The sequence below is a fragment of the Callospermophilus lateralis genome, chromosome 1 (assembly GCF_048772815.1).
Source record: "Callospermophilus lateralis isolate mCalLat2 chromosome 1, mCalLat2.hap1, whole genome shotgun sequence".
NCBI lineage: Eukaryota > Metazoa > Chordata > Mammalia > Rodentia > Sciuridae > Callospermophilus > Callospermophilus lateralis.
In genome coordinates this window covers 79,529,054-79,553,474 of record NC_135305.1, presented here as the reverse complement: position 1 = coordinate 79,553,474, position 24,421 = coordinate 79,529,054, and the positions used below count along the sequence as shown (strand labels likewise).

The following is a 24,421-nucleotide window of genomic DNA, read 5'->3' as shown; positions in this document are numbered from 1 at the left end:
TCTGCTGGCACAAACACTCAGGGATGGGTCTCCCTTCTTGGGGTCACTCCCTTTCTCTCCTGTCTGTCACTTGCTACTGCTGTTAGTTGCTGATTCCTGCCAAAGTTTCCTTGTTTCTTTTCTTTAACCACTGATACACCAAACCCACAGCTTCTCTCTTGTTCACAGCCCCCTTTGGTAATAATGGAAAATATGCAAATATTAGACTTGATATTTTTTTCTGCAGCATTTGTTTCATTATCTACTTGATCTGATAAGTGAGAACTTTCCTGGGTTGCACTGTTGTGTATTTGCACATATAAATAAGACTTTATTTACATTTTATAAGAATACATTTGCTAAGAAAAGTGAATTATATTTTTGGGCGTTTAGACATATAGAGTTGAGTCGGTGGAATAAGGTAAAAAATGGCCATGGCAGTGACGGTAGAAGAGTAGCCAAGTGCTGTCCTCTCTTTTTTTTCCCTTCCTTCTTTCTCAAGCTCTTTAGCTATCTGGCTGTGAGGGCCAATCCTGTTCCCCTGAGCCTCCTTTACATTAGGTGAGACACAGGTGGCTGCAGGTGGAGGGGAGATTGAGTTCTGTTGGCAGGAAAGGAAGAATGTTTCTGAAGTTTAGAGCTCTCAGCAGGCAGTGGGGGTGAACCTGAAGAACGGGGTCTAGGAATGGCGAGCCCAGACCTGGGCAATTTTGGTATCTACAGGAGATTGGGCAGAAGAAGAGAGAACAGAGCCAAACAAGTGGATTGGAAGGTGATCAGAGTTATGTATTCAAGAGAGGTCAAATGCCTGGACTGTCTGAGAGGTCTGGCAGGGGGGGAGGGACCAAAGGAAAGAGGAGGATCTGGTGGTTGGCCAAGGAAGAGATGGCCATGGTATGACCTGGGTGCCACAAGGAGTGAGAGGCCCGGATAGATGTGTCGGCTGGAGGCAAAGGGGTCAGTGTGAGTTAGGTGCAGTTCACAGAACCTATCAGAGGCTCACATGGGTGAGCATAAAGTTCCTGGAATTGCCACATAGAGTCATTTTGAAGGCAGATGGAGAAACAGGGAAGCTCGGGGGGATTCAGAAGCTAGAGAAGGATTTGGGAGTTCTGGGTATAAATCTAAATCGTGGTGACTGAGGTAGTAAAAGTGGGATATGGGCGGCAGGATAGCTCCCAGGAGATCATCACTCTCTTTTATATCTATTTCCTTCAGAAACGTTTTTGCCAAGGTATGTTTTGTGCTGGAAGAATGATGAAAGATAGTTTTGCTTCGGAGCGGGGACTGAATTATTTGTCACTAGAGCAACCACAGCTCAGCCAATTGCTCATGAAATAACCATTACCAGTCATGTACACGTGTGCTTCCCTCGGAATTTTGAGTTTCTTTCAGCAGTTTATTGGAATTAGATTCATGGCAGAATCTGTGCTAGCACTAAACACCTCATGCCCATTAACTAATCCTCCAGGGATCTTTTGGGGTCTGAGAATCACAAAGAGGCAGCACCAGCCCACGCTCTCTAAGACAGACAAAGCAGAAGCCCTTGCTTGGTGCCCTTGTCTCTAGGGTGCTTGGTTCTTAATTTCCTGTCAGATCCCTCCAGTCACTTTAGCTTAATCACGTAAGTCTGGTTTGGTGGCTTAGGTTGTAAAGGGTTTCAGATAGTTCTCTTCTCAGTAGAATTTTAATAATAAAATTTGCTGTTTGACAGACTCATTATCCAGATTATTTTTTTTTAAGTATGCCAAGGCATAGTGCTTAGTTCCCACTGTTTTTATTGGGCAGATCATTAGCAAGATTTTCAGAAGTCTTGCTGCTGCATGAGTAATTAAGGTATTTGACAACCTGAGCACTGTTCTATACCTGCATCTAGCAATTCTTGTAAAGGCAGTGGCTTATAATTCATTGCTTTGATTTAAAGGATGTGACTTTTTTTTTTTTTTTTAATTCCTGAAAAAGGGTGTAATAACATTTACAGAAGCAAGAAGCCAGTGCTGGAATTGATCCGACTAGCTTTTCCCTTCTTGAAGAGTTGCTGCTCAGCTCTCCTGTGAGCTGGGAGAAACCTTCCTGCCCCACAAGGCCTGTGCTCCAGGTGGCCCACTGCCACTTCTGAGATTGAAATCAATCACTGGATTGTGATTCTGATAACATGGCTCTACAGGGCAATTACTGTGAAACCCTCCACATGCATAGAATGTGTCGAAAGGGATTACTTGTGGAAATAGATTTGGGAGACAATTTTATATATTCAGTTGGCACTAGTCAATTTTTTTTTCCTTGATCAAACCAGGAAAAAAATGTCATTTGTAAGATTTTTCTTAAGTAGAAAATTTTATATTAGTATATACATTTGTGTAGTGGAAATTTTTTCACAACTTAAGTAAAAAATATAATTTTTTAAGTAAAACCACTTAGAGTAGCAGTATAGAAAGTCTTAAAAAGACTGGGAATGGAACTACCATACAACCCAGCTATCCCACTCCTTGATATTTATGCTGAAAAGCTAAAATCAGCATGCTGTAGTGATGCAGGCAAATCAATGTTTATAGCAGCACAACTCAAAATAACCAAGTTATGGAACCAGCCCAGGTACCTGTCAACAGATGAATAGATTAAGAAAATATGGTGTGTATACACAATGGAGTTTTAATCGACCATAAAGAAGAATGAAATTATGGCATTTGCTGGTATATGGGTGGAACTGGAGAACAACATACTAAGTTAAATAAACCAGACAGAAAGTCAAGGGTCCAATTTTTTTTTCTCATATGTGGAAGCTAGAGCAAAAAAAGGAATGAAAGCAGGGTGGCTGAGGGGATCCCTTGGAAAGAGTTCAGTGGAGTAGAGGAAGGGTATTGAGGAGGAGGGAGAAGGGACATGAAAAGGGAGGAACAGTAGCTGAAATTGACCAAATCACACTCTGAACCTATGTGAATATACCACAGTGAATTCCACCTATGTGTATATCTATATAAAGTTCCAATTACAAAACAATATATAAATAGAAGGAAGACCAGCAGAGTGGAGGGAGGGGAACGGGGGAAAGAAGAAGGGAAGGAAAGAGGAAGAACTGGGACTGAAATGGAACAAATTATGTTCTATGCATATATGATTATAATGTATAATTATAATAAATTAGTAAAAACACTTTTAATGTGACTTTTCCTAAACAAACTGATATACCTTACCCTGTTAGTTATTTCACAAATGCATGTTTTTGTTTTTGTTTTTTTTTGTTTTGTGTTTTGGCTTTTCCACTGGGCTGTGGTCTCGCAACGATAAAGCATATTTCTTCTGCCATTTGTATTTTCATAATTTCCATTATAGTATTAGGCCTAAAACATACTATTTCACAGAAAAGTTGTTTAAACTAAAACTCAAGTGTAGTGAAAAATTCACATTTTATACTTTTTAAAACTTGGATTTCATTTATATCTAGAGGAAATTTTAGCACTTACCCACCTTATATTTCTGATGTGCTTTTGTGCATGCCCATATTTGTATTGGGTGTGTCAGGGTTGTTCTGTGATATTTGAAGAACAGCACTTGATCCTTAGAATTCAGTTGGTGCATTTGGGAGGGGGAGTACCATGGATTGAACCCAAGGGTGCTTAACCACTGAGTCATATCCCAGCCCTTTTTAATTTTTTATTTAGAGACAGGGTCTCTCTGAGTTGCTTATGGTCTCACTAAATTGCTGAGGCTGGCTTTGAACTTGTGATTTTTCTGCCTTGACCTCCCCAGCCATTGGGATTATAAGTGTGCACCACTGCGCCCAGGTATAAAAAGATTTTTACTAATTAATGTTTAAGAAATAGTTGTCTTGTAACAGGATTGTGTTTCTGTGGCTTTACAGACACAATGCTGTTTGCATACTTTCACTTATGTCATAATGATGGTGTCATTTGTTGCCCTTTATTCCTTATAACTTGGAAGATAAATTTGAGTGACCGAAGTTGAATACTTTGTTTTTTGTTTCTCAAAGGTCTCATCAGAAAATTGAAGACGCCGAAGAAAGCAGTGATGAGATTCTTGCTCGTCTAACCTCTGCGGTAAGGCCATGCAATTTCCCTGTCTAGGGGTGCAGAAGTAATGAGGCTGGGTCTTCCAAGGAAGCCTGTTTGGGTGGTGGTGGAGAGAGATTTGCCCGGTGGCTGCTCTTCATTGTGGGAGGCCCAAGGCATGGCAGAAAGAAAGTGGATTTGACTTTCTGTGCCCTGATGCAAACACTTTTGCAAGATTGCAGATATCCCTGGTGGAAAGTTCCTGCAGTCTTCGTGGAGGCATAGTATCTGATTGTTTAAATCCAGTATGATTTAACCTAGGAAAAATTGTGATCTGCTGCACAAAGTACAAAAGACTATCTGTTTTATTATGGGAAAAATACTTTAGGTAACAAAAGGGCAAGATGTTGGTTTTTGTTGGTTGGTTGGTTTGTTTTTGTCTTTGTATTTTTGCAGTACTGTGGTTTGAACCCAGGGCCTCCCACTTGCTAGGCAAACACTCTACCACTGAGCAACATCCTCAGCCATTGTAGTACAGTACATTGGATTTTAATGTACTGTACTACACCATCATCGTTGTGGTTATTAAAGCCACTGATTCAACATGGTGAGAGCATTGCTAATTGAAGGAGAGTTCATGCCTTTCTTCATAGCAAAAGTTGGCTGAGGTCATTAATCATCAAACTTTTTTTTGACAGGCTCTTGCAATCCTGAGTTACAAAATCTTACCCATTGACCTGGCTATTTGGAAGCTTTTCTACACTTCCCAAAGATTCCTTATTCTGCTTGAATTCCATTAATAAAACGATTATTGCATAAAATCACACTTGATTGGGTTATATGTATGGATGAAACTATCTGCACAGTGTTATGCATCAGTTTTGTCACCTGGGCATAGCTTGAATAATGAAAGTTGCTTGTCCTACTCTTCTGGCATGCAGCTAGGAAAGTAATTGTTTATTAGGTATAGTGATGGGTCGTATAAAATGTCACATGAAATGAAATATTGACAGCATATTATGAAAAAAATATTTAACATGGCTTCTATTGTTTAAAATATGGACCCAAATGGAGGAGTGCCTATTGTAAACAAAATAATAATTGACATCTTAAAAAAATCACTCTAGGTCAGATACTATGTTATATACTATATGTATGTATGTATACATGTTCATACACATGTATGTACATTCTGCTAAATTGCACCACAGTTCTATGAAGCAGCCGGTATTACTTCTGTTTTGCATATATGAGATCTTGTAGAGGTTAAGTAATTTCACCCAGCTAGAAAGGAACAAAACCAGAAACTGAGCTCAGAATGTTTTCTCTCCTAATCAGGTTCTCTTAAATGTCATTTCTCATTTTTTCATAATATAGAACATTTATTTCAGAAATGGTAAAGATATGTAAGATTTGATTCCTACAGCCATCCCAAGAAGGCAAGACAGGTAGATTAGAAAACTGACACAGGATATGGTTGGAAACTGAACACCAGAGAATGTGATGTCTAGGTTTTAAATGCAAGAACAGTCACAGAGAGCACCATTGAGGTGACTGTACCACCACTGAAGACAGCAGAGCTTTGAGCAGGTGATGATCTTGGAGATTTCTTCTAGCTGCAGGACTTACTGTGGACAGGTGTGGGAATAAGAAGGTGCAGTGGGAAAATAGTACACCCACCTGATTAGAGGAGAAGGCATTAGTTTAAAAAATGAAAGATTTTTTTTTAACAACAGATTAATTTGATGAAGTGAATATTTAAGAAAGAAGAAGGTTGGAAGAAGGGAGACCGTTGGAGATTGAGGAAAGCCTAGGTTATGGTAGATTTTGTAGAAATCAAAAGAAAGACAAGTTCAATAAGGAACATAAAGAATTCTTAAAAATCAGTAGGGCTAGGTAAAGGTAGAAGGGGAGTCAGACAAATAAAGTTCCAGATTCTTGTGCATGGACACACGTTGATGCTTCTAAGAAGTTGAGTAAAGTATGTGGAAAGGGAGATGATTTGGGGGTACCTACTGATGTTTGTGGAGATAAGAACATACAAGTATTCAGGGAAAACTGGGAGACATGAGTCTGGTGTTCACGGAGGTCAGGGCTAAGTCCTTTGAAGCAGACAGAGGCGTCACAAATGCAAGAGCAGAGTAGAAAAAGGAGTCTAGGGAAGACCCACAGTGAGAGATCACCAGGGAGAGGAGAGGACAGGGAGAGGAACAACTGGGTGGTTTTTACCCTGGAAATCAAGTTCAAAATAGTTCACTATGAATTTAGTTAAAGTAACCTAACTGGGAAAATACTCAAGCTGAAAGACTGAATAAATCAAGGTAAATTATAAGAGGGGGGCATTTTTTTTTATTATTTTTTAAAATTTTTTTCATCTTTCATACATTTGATTCAAGTGAGTTATGCATTTCCATTTTTACCCCAAATACAAATTGCAGAATCACATCAGTTACACATTCACAATGTTTACATAATGCCATATTATTGACTATTGTATTCTGCTGTCTATCCCCCCTCCCCTCCCCTCCCATCTTCCCTCTCTACCTCATCTGTTGTTGTTCTGTTCTCTCCCTTCCCCCCCTTTCCCCTCACAACCTCTTATATGTGATTTCGTACAACGCTGAGGGTTTCCTTCCGTTTCCATGCAATTTCCCTTCTCTCTCCCTTTCCCTCCCATCACTCGTCTCAGTTTAATGTTAATCTTTTCCTCATGCTCTTTCCCCCTGTTCAATTCTTAGTTGCTCTCCTTAAATCAAAGAAGACATTTGGCATTTGTTTTTTAAGGATTGGCTAGCTTCACTTAGCATAATCTGCTCTAATGCCATCCATTTCCCTGCAAATTCCATGAATTTGTCATTTTTTTAGTGCTGCATAATACTCCATTGTGTATAGATGCCACATTTTTTTTATCCATTCATCTATTGAAGGGCATCTAGCTTGGTTCCACAGTCTAGCTATTATGAATTGTGCTGCTATGATCATTGATGTGGCAGTATACCTATAGTATGCTCCTTTAAGGTCCTCAGGGAATAGTCCGAGGAGGGCGATAGCTGGGTCAAATGGTGGTTCCATTCCCAGCTTTCCCAGGAATCTCCATACTGCTTTCCATATTGGCCGCACCAATTTGCAGTCCCACCAGCAATGTACAAGTGTACCCTTTTCCCCACATCCTCGCCAGCACTTATTGTTGTTTGACTTCCTAATGGCTGCCAATCTTACTGGAGTGAGATGGTATCTTAGAGTGGTTTTGATTTGCATTTCTCTGACTGCTAGAGATGGTGAGCATTTTTTCATGTACTTATTGATTGATTGTATGTCCTCTTCTGAGAAGTGTCTGTTCAGGTCCTTGGCCCATTTGTTGATTGGGTTATTTGTTGTCTTACTGTTTAGTTTTTTGAGTTCTTTGTACATTCTGGAGATTAGGGCTCTATCTGAAGTGTGCGGAGTAAAGATTTGTTCCCAGGATGTAGGCTGAGGGGGGCATTTTTTAATAAAAGGACGGAGGAGACAATTTCATCTTTTCAAAGGATGCTTGCTCAGCCTAGAAGAGTAAAAAACAAAACAAAACAAAACAAAAGCCTGTGCTGAGATTGAGGATCTTGATTCTTGTTTTTTTTTCCTTCTAACAATGTGACCCTTGGTCAAGTTGAGCTGTTGGGCTAAACCATCTCTAAGGTTTCTCCAAGTTCTAAAATTCCCCTGGTCATTCTCTTAGCTTTTATTAAGGGACTGTTGTGCTAGGTTCACCTCTTCAGAATGTGGTAGCACCTGTTGGCACTGGTAGATACATTTTAAGTTACCCAGGTGCTAACTGCATGCAACAAGAGAGATGTTTACATGCATCACCCAAGTTAACCATTCTCCTGTATTAGGAGTACAGGCAGTAAAGGAATGAAAACAAAAGTCACGTTTGTAACATAGAGTTGCTGGTGTGCTCTCTCTGAGGGTGTGTGTGCTTTAGGGGCAGTTGAAAGGGGCAGTGGTTTCCAGCGGTACAGTTAGCTCTGCCCTCTTGCAGATGCACCTTTATAAATTTCAAATTTGGAAGTTTTGTATACCTGTCTCTTGAAACAAAACAAAATAAACAAACAAACAAAAAAGAATCCTTATTTCTTTAATCCCTATAGTTTATTTCCTAGTCCTTCTCTTGGGTTTATCAGTAGGAAAGATCTTGTAATCTATAAAAAAAAAATACCTGAAATTCTACTCTATAAGACAATTCTAGTGAATTTTCATATTGAAGGACATGAGGAACAGTGCATGAGTAGAAATAAAAGTGCCTTTATAATTCCTTCTGATTTAGAATTGTCAACTTTATATAAAGCATGAACAATTAAAATGGTCCAATCATATATCTAGTAATATTTCAGGGAATGGTGACCTTTCCAAGTGCCTGACATACAAAAACTTAAATAATTAATTCTGTGGGAAGTTTTCAGCTTAAGGAAGGACAGGATGTAATGGACCCTTGCCTTTATGTGAAGTCTTCACAGATGCTCTGGCGATTGTTATCTGGGATCAATCTGTTTCCCTGTTGCATATATGATTTATACCTTAGCCTCTTTATAATATCTCCTGGCTTTTTTGATAGCTTGAAAACCCTTTTCTTTTTTACTAGACTCTGAGTCTCTGGAGGACCAATAAAACTGGTCAGCTGAGAAAGTCCCTTGAGTCCCTCAGCCTATTAGTTTCCATCTTTGAAGTTCTGAGCATAATCTTATTTTTAAACTTGCTTCTTCCAGTGTTCATGACAAATAGAGTATTCAGAATTGATGAGGCAAACTTTTATATATTCATATTATAACCTAGGGTTCTGCTTGCTCAAGACTAAACACAGGGAAAATTTTATGGTGCATTATGGATTGTTTCAAAGCCATAGCTGTTGTTTTAATCAGTTTTTTTTTTTTTCTCGGTCACTAAATGATCTGACCAGGACAAATTTAGGAGAGGAAAAGTTTATCTGGGGGCTCACGGTTTCAGAGGTCTCAATCTATGGACAGCAGGCTTTATTCCTCAGGGCTCAAGGTAAGGCTGAACATCATAACACAAGAGTGTGGCAGAGGATGATCAGAAAGCAGAGAGAGAAAAAAAAAAAAAACAACAACTCAATTTTCCAGATACAAAGATATACCCCATAGCCATACCCCCAATGAACCACTTCCTCCAACCACACCCCTCCTCTGCCTCCAGTCAACACTCAGTTAATCCCATTGGGAATTAATCAATTCGATGGATTAAGGCTATAACCCAATCATTTCTCCTCCAAACCTTCTTGCATTGTCTCATTTGTGAGATTTTGGGGGACACCTCATATCCAAACCAAAGCATCTCTCAAGGATGTAAATTTAAAAAACAAGGTGAATATTGAGGCATTGATAAGAATTGAGAAGTTATTTAGGAAGTGTCCAAAAATAGGTAATATAAACATGGACATCCTTAAAAAGGAGTAAAAACCAATTCTAGACTTCATTCTCTATGTACTTAAGACCAACACCCAAAACAAAACCTATTAGTTATTTCTGTTTCTAATGGCTACCTTTTCACGATGGAAATTGTGGAGACAGAGAAATACAGACATCTTAATATGGGCTTGAGTAAAACTTGTGATTTTTACTCCTGGTTTAATTGTGAAACTCCTGCAGTGATGTGCGTTCAGCTCAACTGCGAAATGTATATGTTGGATTCCTATTTGGTTGGATGGCAACACATCACTGATGAATGGGTGGTAGCACACAGTGTCCTCTATGCTGCTTGGTCCAGCAAAATCAACCCTCTTGAGAAGACCACCTGAGAAGACAATTTGAGTGCATAGAGTGAAACCCAGCCTTGGTGCTGGCAGGGAGTCTGTGCCCATATCTTGAGAGAGGAATTAAAATGACAAAAGGGGCATTCAGAATTTAAGAAGAGAGCTCAATGTGGATGTGAGCAATATTGAATACTCCTGGACCATGTGACAGGCATTATCACCCCCTGCATTCCTCCTCAGAGCTGACTCAGTCTATCCTTTTCATCCATTTAGATTTCTTTAGTTGTGTGGTTCTGCTCTATCCCTGGGCTCATTTTACTCAGTTCACCTGGCTTGAACGTAGAACTGCATCCTCTGATGTGTATATTGGTATTTTTCAAATTCCTTCTCATAGAGTCTTGAGGTAAAAATCATTGCTCCTCTGAGAAATAGCCCAGAGCTAGAATCTTGTCAGTTGAACCCAAGTTATACAAGAGATGGCTGCTATCAGTTTGAAAAGATCTGAAAGGAGCTATAGCCCCAAGAAGCACAAACCTATGCTAGGATATAGAACTTTAGGTGAAATAGAGAATAAGGAATCTGCTATAGATTTTATTTTTTTCATCTCTCTAGGGGGAAAAAAGGTTATTATAACTAACTGCTGTACAATGTCAACTTCACAAAAGCATTTTTCACTGCTTGGTGTCTAAAGAATGTGACACTGTTTCACATCAACTGTGAACTTGTTCTTTCAGATTTTCTAGCATCCTTTTTTTTTTTTTTTACAAAAGTCATGTTCTCACTTTCCCCATTTGGGATCCTGCTTTGTAGATAAACTGATCTGATTGTGGTCTTATTAACAAGACCTGTACTCAGCTGGGGCCTCTGATTCTCCTTTCATGCCTTCTTTTCCTTAGAGTTCTCTTGAGCAGTACTTGTTACAGAACCACCAGGAGGCAGTCTTAATGAGAACAGTTGTCCCGCCAGCAGAAGCATGACACTATGAAATTCAAAGACCTAAACTTTTAAAGATTCTCTGTTTTCTCAGCAACAGAGCCCGTTCTCCTGTTTTCCTTTTACTCATTTAAAGCTCCTTTCCCATTTGCTACAACTCATCTTTCATCTGAAACTTCAGTCATTTTCTTTGAGCTGCATCTGCCACGGGGGTCTATTTGTACCCTTCCTTAATGCATGAAAGAGTTAAAGTGGCTAGGAGTCCTTCAGTCAGTGCTTCTTGATGACTCAACAATTTGGATTCGATACACTGGGTAAATTCCTCTTTGAGTGGTAGTATCTGAAGATAGCAGTGACAGCTTTTTAAGTTGGAAACTATCAGATTGATACTCGTTCAAGAAGCAGAAATAGCATGGGATTTGGATTTCAATGAACCTTTAAAATGATAGGCTACTGGAGGCTCATTGAAGGGACTGGTTGCCAAGTTAGCAAGGTCTGAGTAATGTTGGGTGAGTGGAAGCGGGAGAGTCTGTCACAATGAGTACGTGACAAGCACAATCAAGTAATAATTCTTTTTTTCAAAACCATTTAAAAATGGGTTTTAAAAACCCAAACACCTAGTTTCCACTCAGTACTCCCTTTACTGTCTGTCTGCCTCTTCCTTTATGGAGTATTGAGAAATGGAGTGTAGCTAATTTCCTCCCCTCAGTCTCTCATAGACCTGAGCAGGCTTGTCTCTTCAGAGGAAAAAAATCAAGTTACTACCCCAGGGAATGACTAACCTGTCTGGCTGCCTCAGGATCACAAACTTCTTGTTACCTTCTATTTCTTATCTATGGGGAAAGTAAAATTCCTACCTAGAGTCCTTAGTTTGGCTATATCCGTTTCAGTGACTTAAGAGGTGATATATGATTTGGGGAAGGGCCAGGCAGACCGAGTTCTGAGAGGAGGCATCAAGCAAGGCCTAAGAAATCAAATCTGTTTTGAGGTTTGTTTTAAATGAGCCAGTGCAGTTGTAGCACATCCCTTGTGTAGGCTGCTTGTTTCATTTGTTTTGGGGGAGCTGCAGGGCTTGCTACTCCCTACCCTGTTTGTGCTTTGGTGCTGCCCTTACCTGGCTACCGTGTCAGAGGACCATGGGTTGTGGGCTGCCCGTCTCTGGGTCTCTGGGACCATACAGAGAGCAGGTTTAAAAAGCTCCTGCAGTTCCCCTTAGTTGGGATCTGACAGTTAACACATTACAAATCTGTGGCTGTTGATACCTGAACAGATCACTGAACGGTGTACTGCCATCCCTTATCAGTAAAAAATGTTATATGCTCAATGTTTCTTTCCCATCAAAATTGTTTTTATCATCCTGGGAATATATCCACAAATACACACACACACACACACACACACACACACACACACACACATTCCTTTTTAAAATGATTACTAAGTCATCATCTCTAATTCCAAAGAAACTATCTGAGCCTACCCAGATTATGTGGTGATCTAATGGAACCCTAGCTCTGAGAATGTGGTTTAGGGGAACAGCTTAATACATGCTGTTTCACCTACTGAAATGAGCCTATGTGAGGACCTTTATTTTAAAGCATTTGTTTGGGGATTTGGGGGTGTAGCCCAGTATTAGTTGTCCTAAGTAAGATTAAAACTCTGGGTTTTAGCCCCAGCATAAAAAAATAAATAGTAAAAAGTAAATAAAATATCTATTCAGAAAGGTGAGGAGACCATTCAAGAGTATCTCAGTGAGTCCCTCAGAGATAGAGGAAGAGCCCTATGGTTTTTTTTGGGGGGGGTTGGGGTGTGTACATGAATATTATAGTATTTGGTATCTGTTCCCAAGATGAAGAAAACCACTTTGATATGCAATACACATAGAAAGTAGGAACTTTTTTAATTGGCAAGGAACAGAAATATACCATTCAGCCATCAGTCTGGATATTGACATCACAAGTTTGCAAAGTTACTATGAAATCCTCTCTGAGGGAAGCCAAAGGAATTATAAAAGAACAACCGTGAACATTTCATACACATTTCTGTGTGTATTTGTTTAAAATAGGATTTATTATGTCTGTCTTAGATGAAAGTAATTTTGTACACTTAAGTCACTGTTATAGCCATAATTGGACAAGGACCAAAGGGCATATAAAAAGGGACAATTTTTGAGCTTTTGTTTTTGTTGTTGTTTTGGGTGATGATAGAATAAGGTAAATTTTAAGTTAGTTTCTGTTGTTTCATATTGCTGTACAAATTAGGATATAATGTAAATATATGTAAATACTAGGTAGAAATAGCATGCATTTTTTCCTGTATTCGTGAAGGTCAAAGTAAATCTGATGATTATCAACACTGTTGATCTTGCTTTGCAGCTTCTTTCAAATTCATCTGATACTTGGCTTGTTTAAGTTGAATGTCAACACTTCATAATTTTTTAATCAAAAAAATGCCCCAAATGAAGCTCTTCAGAAGCAATCCATTATTAACACTGAAGGATTTATTATTTTTTAGGTTATTTTTCTTGTGTGTATATTTATTTTAAACACAAAACCCCCAAATCTTTGATTTTGTAGTCTTTAGTTTTTACTATGTTTCCAGGGCTAATATTAGTACCACCTAGAGCATTTACAGTGGTGCTGAGTATCCCATTTCATGGATTTAGCATGTCCTCTATATTTAAACTTTGTAGTTATTTTCAATCTTTTTTCTGTTAAAAACACACAAAGATGAACTTCTATATGGGTAAATCTCTTAGGGAAATAAATTCACAGGTGTTAATGTATTAGCCTGCTGTCGACTTATGAAGACCAAGTGAGAAATGTGTAAGAGGCTGACAGAGGATGGTGGTTGGTGCATTTTGACCTTGTCCAGGTGTTCTGTTGATGCCTTCTGTGCACTGTCACACAGTCTTACATCACAGCGTAAATTATCCACTTGGAGAGATGAAGCATTTACAACAGGCTGTATTAAAGATTTAATTAACATGCATATGAATTTTAAACAACAATAGAGGGTTGAAAAGGGTAGTTTTCTTTTTATTATCACTTAGAAAACTTGGTATTCATTGAATGGGCCTCAACAGGTTGGGTTTGGAGTTTGATTCTGGAATTCTCTCCTTATTTGAGGGTTTTCATGAAATGATGCCTATCAAAAGGTATATCAAAAGCATTTTGGTTTTTAACCTATTAGAAATCTTTAAGTACTGGTAAGCATGTCTGCATATCTGTCTGATTTAGCAGTTTGGAAGTTCATCAAACTGGTTTTTAGGTTTTCTGGGTCTACTGTGTGAACTCAGAGGAAAACAAAAACAAAAAAGAATATGGCGTGGTCCATGTCTTCAAGCGGCTTGCTGTTTACCAGTGAGTAGCTATAATAAAAGGTAGTGTAATGTCAGTTTCCTATAGTGAGTACAATGTGCTGTGAAGGTCAAAAGAAAAAGTCGTGGTGCTCAGAGGTTTAAGATACATCCCATGGAGGGAGAGCCTTGGGTGTATGTTGGACATAAGGGACAGAGAGAGTGAACAAAGAATAGCATTCTAATTAGAAAGAACAGCATGAACAAAAAGCCAGAGATGGGAAGGTTTAAGGAATGAGCATCATTTCTATGTGGCAGGAGTGTGCAGTTCACAAGTGGCAATAATAAAGAATCTCCTTTGTGAGGTGGGCAGGGTGAATTGTCTCACATCTGTAATTGCAGAGGGAGGGGTTGAGATTTGATTAGGTAGACAGAAATAGCCACTGAAGCACCTGAGAGGATTGGGATGTGCTGTAAGGAGCTTTACCTGGTGACATCCTCGTTGGATGGATGGGAATGTGGAGGGAGAATCAGATTGTTAAGTGAACCCAGGAGACCCTGTTAGCACTCGGGGTTTCATTAAGGTGAAATCAGTTGAGCAGAGAGCTAACTGTACAGTGCCTCCATGCTGCAAGTACTACATAGTATACCTCAGTAATTAGCATAAGGCACTGTTACAGTTTAGTGGAATTTTTGATATTTTGAGAACATCAAGACTGGTCCCTTTGAAAGAAAGATAGCAGGGAAGGAAGGCTTCAGAGTCTTCTTCTCTATTCACTTATATTACAGATAGAATAGGAAGACCCATGGCAAAACTATTTCTCAAAGGAAACCCCCAAATCCCATTTGCTTTTCTGAGCAAGAGGGAATCGATTTGTCAGGTAATGATAATGTGGACTGTAAATTCATGCATGTTTTTCACATTTGCCCTCCTTCCCATGCCTTGTGTTTCTTACCTAAGCCAAGAGAGGAGGGTGGGGAAGCACTTTGAAGCCAGAAGTGTATGTGGGGAATGTGCCTTTTTTTTTTTTTTTTCCTTTCAAACTTTAATTTTGTACTGCATCAGATACTGCTCACAGATGCTGTTTCCTCAATGAGTTTTTTTTTTTTAAATAATTCAGTTAGGCAGATAGATATTCCTGATATTGGAGATTAAACCCAAAGATGACAGTTACTGGAAGATCTGTTTAGGGTGGAAGAAAAACATTTTCAGAGATAAAATAAGGAAAAAAAAAAGGCGAAGGTCAGATATAAATAACAACTAAAATGTTGTTTGCACTCATATGTGTCTATTTTTACCATAAAACCAAGTATATATAGTCAGCCAGCCCTCTACATCCTCAGGTTCCACATTCAACCAACTTCAGACTGAAAATATTTGGAAAAAATTGAATTTGTAATGAATGGGTACAGAATTTTTTTTACATCATTATTCTCTAGGTAATACAGTATAATAATTACTTATATAGCATTTATACTATAGTAGGTATTATAAATAGTCTAGATACGATTCAAAGCATATGAGAGGATATATCTGGGTTTATCCAAATACCACAGCATTTTATTTAAGGGACTTGGCATCTGAGAATTTTGGTATTCTTGGGGATCCTGGAGCCAATTCCTCACAGATATAAGGGGAGAATTCTAAATAGCTTATTAAATGAGCTGGATTTGATAACATACAAGCAGAAAAACTCCTTTAATTTTTCTCACCACTGTTCTCTCCAGCCAGCTCTGAGTGTCTCATTCCATCCCTGGATGAAGCTTTGGGTAGATCTATAGCTTTCCTTGGCTTTCACAGATCAATCAGTTCATTTAGATACGAGAAGTCCAGTTGAGTCCAACATGAGAGCTTTAGTCTGTTTGGTCCAGAGCAGCACCTTCTTCCTAACCTAAGCCTTGGTTGACATTCTCATCTTGTTTCCTGCTTTTCCTTCTTTGCCCTTCCTCTTCCTCTACCCCCAGCACTACGCCAGTGAGGGTTTGAGAGGCTAGACGGAAGAGATCAAGTCAGTAAAGGTCTTTCTTGACTACTACAGTTTTGTGATCTGGTATCAGGGTTCTCTGTGCAAGAGCTGTAGAAATCTATTTTTTTCTACATGGGGTCATCCTGTGACTTGGCTGGATACTCCTGTTCCTTTGGAGCCATCAGTTGCAGTACCAAGACCTCAGTCGTTTCTCTTCTTCTGAAACTTTCAAACTGTTCCTTTAGCCTCTGGCTTGTGCCTGTAGTTTCCTTCTATTGGAGGAACCCCACCTTTCCAGGAGTCTTGTTTTCAAAATGACCTACACCCAACTCCCTTCTCACACAAAGGAAACATGAAAGCATTATTGTCCTGCCCAATTCTGGAGGAGCAGGCCATCCCAGCACAACACAGCTCTTTGTTCCTTTCTTGCCTCTCTTTGCCCCTTTTTGTTAGTCCTCTTCTTGTTGTTGTTGTTGTTGGTGGTGGTGTTGTTAATGGGAGCAGTCCCTTTGTCCCATAAAATCCAGAGACAAATGCTAGATAATTCAAGTGATCAAGCCCTGCCACCACTTGATTCAGTGTGTATGTGCCCCCCTGCACTTATGCAACTAACTGTCCCTGCAGCACTGCAACAGCTCCCTTTAAACAAGTGATCTTTGTTAATTCCCCTGGGATAATCTTCAAGCCTCCCCAATATTTCCTTGAAATGAAGTGGGTGAGTGGTGCTGAAAGGAGAATTTTGCTGCTTCAAGGGATAATGGAATCAGGCAGAGATGCACCTAGCCCTGGCCTCTAGTTCTGAGCAGTTTTCTCCAATTGTTCTTGGCTTGGTGATTCAGCAGAAATGCTAAGACCACAGGACAAGTCTCATTTAATATAATGTTACCTAGAGCATGAAGGTGAAACTGTGCCTAAGAATATATTATAGCTTAGCAGGTAACAGTAACTTTTTCAAGCTTAATAGATTCTGTGCTAATCATAGAAAAATTAAACCAGCATTTTAATTTGATTTGAATTTGGGTTAGAGGAAATACTAAGGAATAAATCCTAACAAAGCATCTTCTAAAGGAAGGGCTTAAACATATTAATACTTAATTTACAAAACAAAACTGTATATTGGAAGTCAGGCCAAAAGATTTACAGAAGATTTTTTAAATATAGCGGCTTAGGTTGTAGCTCAGTGGTAGAATACATGTTTAGCATGCATGAGGCCCTGGATTCGACCCTCAACACCATTAAAAGAAAAAAGAAAGAAAAAAATATCATAAAACCTTTTGAAAAACTGACAAGCCTTTTTTACTTATGCAACCAAACTTTGCTCTTTAAAACAAAAGAGTCTGTGGATCTTTGGAGATTATATTAGTTCAAGCTTCAGTGGTCTGTGGAAGAGTTTGAAGAGGCCAGGTAGCTGAGTAAGAACCTACAAACACATGTAAGAGGTATGATGTATAAATAGGAACTCAGTTTATTTTGGGTCATGTTTACATAAATTACAAAACGTTTTTAAGAGCTTATCTGCACAAGTTGCCATAGGTCAGATATGTAAGGCAATATGCAGATACTTAAGGCAGTAAATACATGAAAAGCATTTAGAACAATGTCCTGGCACACAGTAAGTGCCACAAAAGTGTGCAATTTATTGTTTTGTTATTTTATATTCTGTACTGTGTGTAGGAGATTATGGAACTGAACAGGGTGATCTTTACATTACTTCTAGCTGCCATCCTGTGCTACCAATATTTTTCCTAAAACTAAAAACATTGACATAATGATAGATATAATAATCTGATTAATAAATAAGTTTTTATAGTTTATCAGCTATTCAGTGGGCAGTATGTACAGGATTAATTCATTGAACACTGGGACTATGGGTGATTTTCACCCTTCTACTTTTAAACATTTTCCAAATTTTGAAAAGAAGCATATATGACTATAAGTAAATAATCTAATAAAACAACAAAAAGTGGTTTTGCTTAAAAACATACATATAAATTATAATATGTTTTTCAGATCATGCATACTATGTGATGGTGATGAGACAAAAATGAAAGCTACAAAAAAATAAATCTTGATTATTGTGGTTAGCACTATGCAAAAATTGAAATGTAGGCTTTATCTCAATGAAGGAAGGGAAAGAACATTTTAGATAGACTCATAAAGGTAGGAAGACATCTCAAGGGGTAGAAATGGCTGCAAATGAACAATCTAAGATGAACTTGGGGGTCCTGGCTGAGGCTTGAGGGTAGAGTAACAAAAAGTTGTGAAGGGAAAGCAAGAGAGTTTGGTGGATTTTATAAAGAGTTTATAAAGATTTTATAGCAGGCAAATTATGTTCTAGAGCTGGTCTCTCTTACCAAGTTACTTAATGTAAGACCCTTAAAAGGTGTGGAGAGTTAAATTCCTAGGATGTCTCTGAGGAAGTGTGTTATCATTCTTTGGTGGATACAAGGGTCCCCCAAAGATAAGTACCCTACTCAGTATCTGTGAATATTATGCAATAAAGCAAAAGGTATTTTGTAGATACAGCAAAGTTGGGTTGTCTACATCTACACAGTCTAATCACATAAACCTTTAAAAACACAGAACTTGCCCTTGTGGGAGTCAATGAGAAATGACAGAAGAGAAGAGAATTCCAAGCCTGAGAGGATTCAATTGCTAGCACTAAAATGTAGGTCCTAGTGTGTAAAAACCAGAAAGAGGACTATAGGAACTAAGGGCAGCTTCCAGGTGACAACCAGCGAGGAGACAGGACCTTCAGCCTACAGATGCAAGCAGTAGATTCTGCCAATGTCCTGAAGGAACTTGGAAGTATATTCTCCCCTAAAGCCACCAGTAGGAATGCAATCCTGTGGATACCTTGATGTTGGCCTTTCAAGACGCTAAGCAGACCACCCAGTTAAGCCTGGACTTCTGATCCATACAAGATGAGGTAATAAGTGCTGTCATGTTAAACAGTTAAATGGGTGCTTATCTGCTATGGCAGAGATACAAATCAATATATATTCCTTATTGAACACATGCCCATAATCCCTTGATTCATAACAGCATTCTTCCTTGAATGTCAAAAGCGACCAGGCCACAGCTAGTTATATTGATGATACCTATGAAGTTTCAAAGTGAAATTCTGCAACTAAAGTCTATCCTTCATATATTTATGAAAGCTTCAGTTTTCTGTGGAAATATAAGTTTATTTTTAAAGTGAACTCTGAAAATATCAGCACTCGAAGCACTGTCTACAACTTTTTAATAAAACATTTAAGCCTCAGAACTAGACTCTATTTGCTAATTTTATGTTAGTTGCAATGTGTGTGGGCTGGTAGATGGAACATAACAGGTTGAAGCCGTACTGATTGTTAAGGAGTTTGCAGTTTAGGTGGGAAGAGGGAGATTAAGCATTTCAAATATAAAAGCAAATAAGGGCTGGATATGTTCCTTCTTCTATTAGAGTCTATTGTTTAGCTCAGAGATACTAATTATAATAATGTGTTGGTGACAGTGAAGCTAACACACACACACACACACACACACACATGCCTACACACTTAAACACTTACTCCATGCCCGGCACTGTTCCAGAGGCTTTATACATATCAACTCATTTAAATCTCATAGTCCTATGAAGTAGGGGACTATGGCTCACCCCACCACCTGGAATCCTACAGCATATCTCAAGGCATAAAATAAGTGGAGATTTCCTACTCCTGTTTTAGACTTTTGGATCTCAAGTTCTGAATCTTGCTCTTCTAAGAAGTCCTTGCATTTCAGCAATTTCTGTAGACTTTGAAGTTGGGAAGGTTCTTAGTTTTTTGGGTTTATCCCAATGAGTATTTCTGATGTAACATCCCTAAAAGATTCTCCAGAAGCTTCTTCCTACAGATGAAAGACCCCCTGGTCTTCACAGAAGATCACTAGTGTCTGGGATTTGATTGGTGATGGGGTTAGACTATTGCTAGGAATGCCGTCAAAAAGTACAGTGATCAAGAAAGGACATTTTTGTGTAAAAAATTATATGTGCTGTGAAAGAAAGGCATAGTAAGGCATAAATTTGCAAATTATGTTATGTCTTTGTAGATACTTTATTATATTTTATTATGCAAATCCATTGAAGAATATTTACAATTTCATATAGATTTTAAAATAGTCTGGACTTAACAGAAAATGGAAAAAAGTACTTGAGATATAAAACTTAAAGATTTAATTATGTAAACATAATAAATCTTTTATTTCATTATTATTGCAAAGAAGAGTAGTTCAATATATACTTTTTTCCTTAAAATTTATTTCATATGTATGAAATTTTTATTTATCAGGACATTTGTGTTGGTCAGCAGTTAGGGCTTTGGAGAAGTCACTGATCAGAGGTCATGAGCCACTTTGAAGGCTGAAGGAGCTGGTATACCTGCTCCTTTGGAAAGATATTAGTGTCATTGGATTACTTTTTCAGATTTCTTTCAAACATTTGTAGCTTCCCTGTTTTTTGTGTCATAAGATTTCCACAATAAGAAGTGGCTTCCCACAGTTGTTTTTCATCTGTTTGTTCAGATTGGCACCACCTACATCTCTGTTGGGTGGAGGGTGGTGTAGGTGTCCATAATATCACAACTGGAGGCTGACATGCCACCACCACCCCTCCATCTCTGTGACACGAACACTCCCCATGTGAGACAATAGCAGGTTATTGGAGAAGGAGGCATTGTGTAACAAATCATTAGAGCCATTCCCTGTCCTGGACACTTCTGATACTTATCTTCCCATATGAAGCATTGTCTCTTGAATATCACATAGTAGACCATCTCCACTATGGTCACTTCTGGATATTTGAAAGTTCTAAGAGTTAACATGCTCTTTTGCAACTTCTATCTGTTGGTCTGATTTTCATCTTCTACCTTTCAAACACTTGAAGTTTAAACATTTAATGAACATGATCATTGATCTTGTTCTTCCTAACTCTTGTCTTCACGCTAGCAACTATAAGAGCTTGTTATGATTTAGGTGTGGTATCCCCCAAAAGCTCATGTGTGAGATAATGCAAGGTTTGGAGGAGAAATGATTGGATCATAGCCTACCCAATCAGTGAACTGATCCCTGATGGGATTAACTGAGTGGTAGCTAGAGGCGGGTGGGGTATGGGTGGAGGAAGTGGTTCATTGGGGTTTTGATTATGGGGTATATATTTTCTATCTGGAGAGTAGAGTCTGTCTCTGCTTCTGATTATCATGATGTGAGCTGCTTCCCTCTGCCACCCTTTCCTGCCATGATGTTCAGCCATACTCGAGCTTCAAGGAATGGAGCCAGCCTTCTATAGATTAAGATCTCTGAAACCATGAGCCCTCAAATAATTTGCTCCTCCTCTACAATTGTTTGGTCAGAACATTTAGTCATAGAAGTGAAAAAGCTGATTAAAACAAAGCTTGTAATTTTTTTAAAATCACAAATATATATAACGATGCCAGGAACCAGGGTCAGCATATTGAACAAGAGAGTTTGTTTCATTGGGTTTTTTAAATCTAGTATTGGAGAGCCCTAGCTAAAGGGGAGATTTCACTGAAGTAAACAAGGTGCTATTATAATTGAGGTAAGTATAGCATGCTCCTGGAATATAAACAGGGCTTGACTTAATCAGGGGAGATGGTGGCACTCAGAAGACGGTAATTAAGTTATAGCCTGAAGGACAAATAAGTAAAGAGTCACACAAAGTTGAGCAGCAGAAAGGCATTCTAGATAGATATACAGTATGAGGAAAGATCCAGGACAAAGAACATATACATTCAGAGAATTGCAAATTTTTTTATATTTTATAAATAGTTTCCTAAGGCTGGAGTATAGATGATGATGATGATGATGATGATGATGATTATCAACTTATTTTGTTGGAGTATGGATTTTGAAAGGAGTAATGGAAATAGAGAGGATAGTGAAGACCAGACCAGAAGAATATTATATATACAGTATTAGATGTTGGACTCTGTCATAGTGTCATGGAGGAGTCTTTGAAGAGTTTGCTGGAAGAGATATGACTGGATATATGGGACACAGCAGATTTTTAAGGTGGAGGGAAGTAAAATGAAAATGACTTCACTTTTGGAAATGTTGAGTCTGAGTTACTAGTGAGATTTTCAGATCCAGAAGGTAGATGGACATTGGGCTCTGGGGCCCAAGAGGTATAGACTAGAGTCAAGGATACAGTGGAAGCCATGAGAGTGAATGGAAAGAGAGGAAGGTTGAAAGAGCCCACAGGAGATCACTATGGAACATCAAAGTTTAAAAACAGAACCAGGCACTGCGATGCATACCTATTATCCCAGGGACTCAGGAGGTTAAGGCAGGAGGATCACAAGTTCAAGACCAGCCTGGGCAACTTACCGAGAACCTTTATTGAAATAAAAAAATATAAAGGGCTGGGGAGGTAGCTCAATGATAGAATGCCCCTGGATTCAGTCTCTAGTAGCAGGGGAGGGGTGGGAACTCAGAGGAAAAAGGGGTTCCTTGGTAGAAGAGAAGTAGTATTCAGGGAAGAAAGAGAAAAGCCCACAGCATATGAGGGTACAGAGTCCCAGCGGTTAAGAAGAAAGGAATGGCTGGCAGTGTCAAATTGTGCAAGGAGGACAAGGTAAATGAGGACTGTCCATCAAGTTTAGCTACAGGAGGTGACTATCTCCTGGTTGCCCACCTGTGAATATTCTGTACCTCTTGAACCAAAACACAGGATACCCTAACCAGATGTTTATCTTTCTGGAATACATTTTTTTTTTTTTGTAACCTGAATGTCATTCCTCTAGTAATATTCCTAAAAATATTGTTATTCATCCTAAAGCATCCCATTTCTGTTTTTAACTTGCATTATGCTTATGATAAATGAAAACTATCAGGTTTTTTCCCCTGTACTGGGGATCGAACCTAGGGCCTTAAGGGCACATGTCGGGCAAGCCCTCTGCCACTGAACTACACCCCCAGTCCTTTTAATATTTTATTTGGAGACAGGTTTCATTAGCGTTGCCTAGGCTGATCTTGAACTTGAGGTGCTCCTGCCTCGGCCTACTAAGTAGCTGGATTACAGGTGTCCATCACTGTGCTTGTCTTAATGTGAAACTCTGTCAAACTAGATGTACATGTAGCAGACTTAAATAACAGACTTTAAAAAATCTAAGTGAAGAACTTCATTCCAATTCATTTTGTTAGTTTCAGACCACTTCTCCTTATATTAGGATTTGAATGACTGGCCAGTTATTATCTTCATCATAATAAGACTAATAAGCTATATGTATGCATTCAACAAAATAGTCTATATGAGAGATTCTTAAATATCCCTAAATGTCTTGAAACAGATGAGTAAGCATAAGTTTATTTTATCATCCCCACATACTTAATAAACACTCTTTGAAATGGTGACAGAAATTATTGGAGAAACAAATATTTGTTAAATAAACTATTAGAACAGAAAATAGTAGTTCTAGGCAGACATATAACTTCCTTAATTTCTAATTATTTTTGTTGGCATTAACAGTTAAGCACAAGATTATCTGTGTGTCAGAACTGTGGCAATATTAGTCCTCAGAATAAAATAATGAGCTTGAAAATAGAAAAACAGGCCTTTGAGAAACAAAGAAAATCATTACTCAGCTTATGCACTTCCTTCATAGAAGAAAAGGCCAAACTCACCATCACTGCTGAGTTTGTCCTTAAAAAGACAATGATTAAGAAACATTAATTTTTTTTTCTAGAATTCTTAAATCTTATAGTAGCTTAAGATTTTATAGTGGTTTAAAAGTTTAGTATGTTTGGAAATAAAACACTGAAGAATATTGGGTCATATTTCTTCTTATATTTAATTTTAAAAATTGAGAAAAGGGGCTTCATGTGGATTTGGGGGTTTTGGTTTTTGTTTTGTTTTGTTTTGGTACTGAGAATTTAACCCAGGACGCTTCAACAATGAGCCACATCCCCAGCCCTTTTTATATTTTATTTTGAAACAGAATCTCCCTAAGTTGCTTAGAACCTTATTAAGTTGCTGAGGCTGGCTTTGAATTTGTGATCCTCCTACCTCAACCTCCTGAGTTGCTGGGATTACAGGCATGTGCCACCACACCTGGCAGTAACTCCATGTTTTTAAAAAATTTTTATCACAGTTTCAAAATTTAAATGTTTCTAGATTTATTGAAAACATATAGGAAATTTTTTAATTGCTGGTTCTACTTAAAATTAGTTTGTAAGAAAAACCTTTTGGGTAGCTAAGATATTTGCCAGTGTTCATTGACTTTCTGTTTAGACCTTCACTGACTTTTGTTTAGCTCTATGCTTTGTTTTCAAGGAAGCCTGCTCATGTCTTCTCAGTTAACCTCTCCCAGCAGATGCTCTCTGGTGCTCAGAAGTTGCATTTGACACTTTCTGTTGCCTCTGGAGTCTTAGCTTTGATGCACAACAGCTTTGTGAGCATTTGGGTTTTGAGAACGAAGGTGCCAGGGAAAGTGCTAGGGAAAAAAAGAAGGCA

At 38.5% G+C, this 24,421-nt stretch overlaps 1 protein-coding gene across 2 annotated transcripts in view; it reads left to right on the top strand.

Moving 5' to 3' along the window:
- The window catches only part of Rapgef5 (Rap guanine nucleotide exchange factor 5), a 227,329-nt gene that overhangs the window by 53,433 nt on the left and 149,475 nt on the right, over positions 1-24,421 (top strand). For both annotated transcript variants that reach the window (XM_076835279.2, XM_076835269.2), the window contains exon 6: positions 3,971-4,037. In XM_076835279.2, the coding sequence (XP_076691394.2) occupies positions 3,971-4,037 (67 nt within the window). The remainder of the gene's footprint in view (positions 1-3,970; positions 4,038-24,421) is intronic.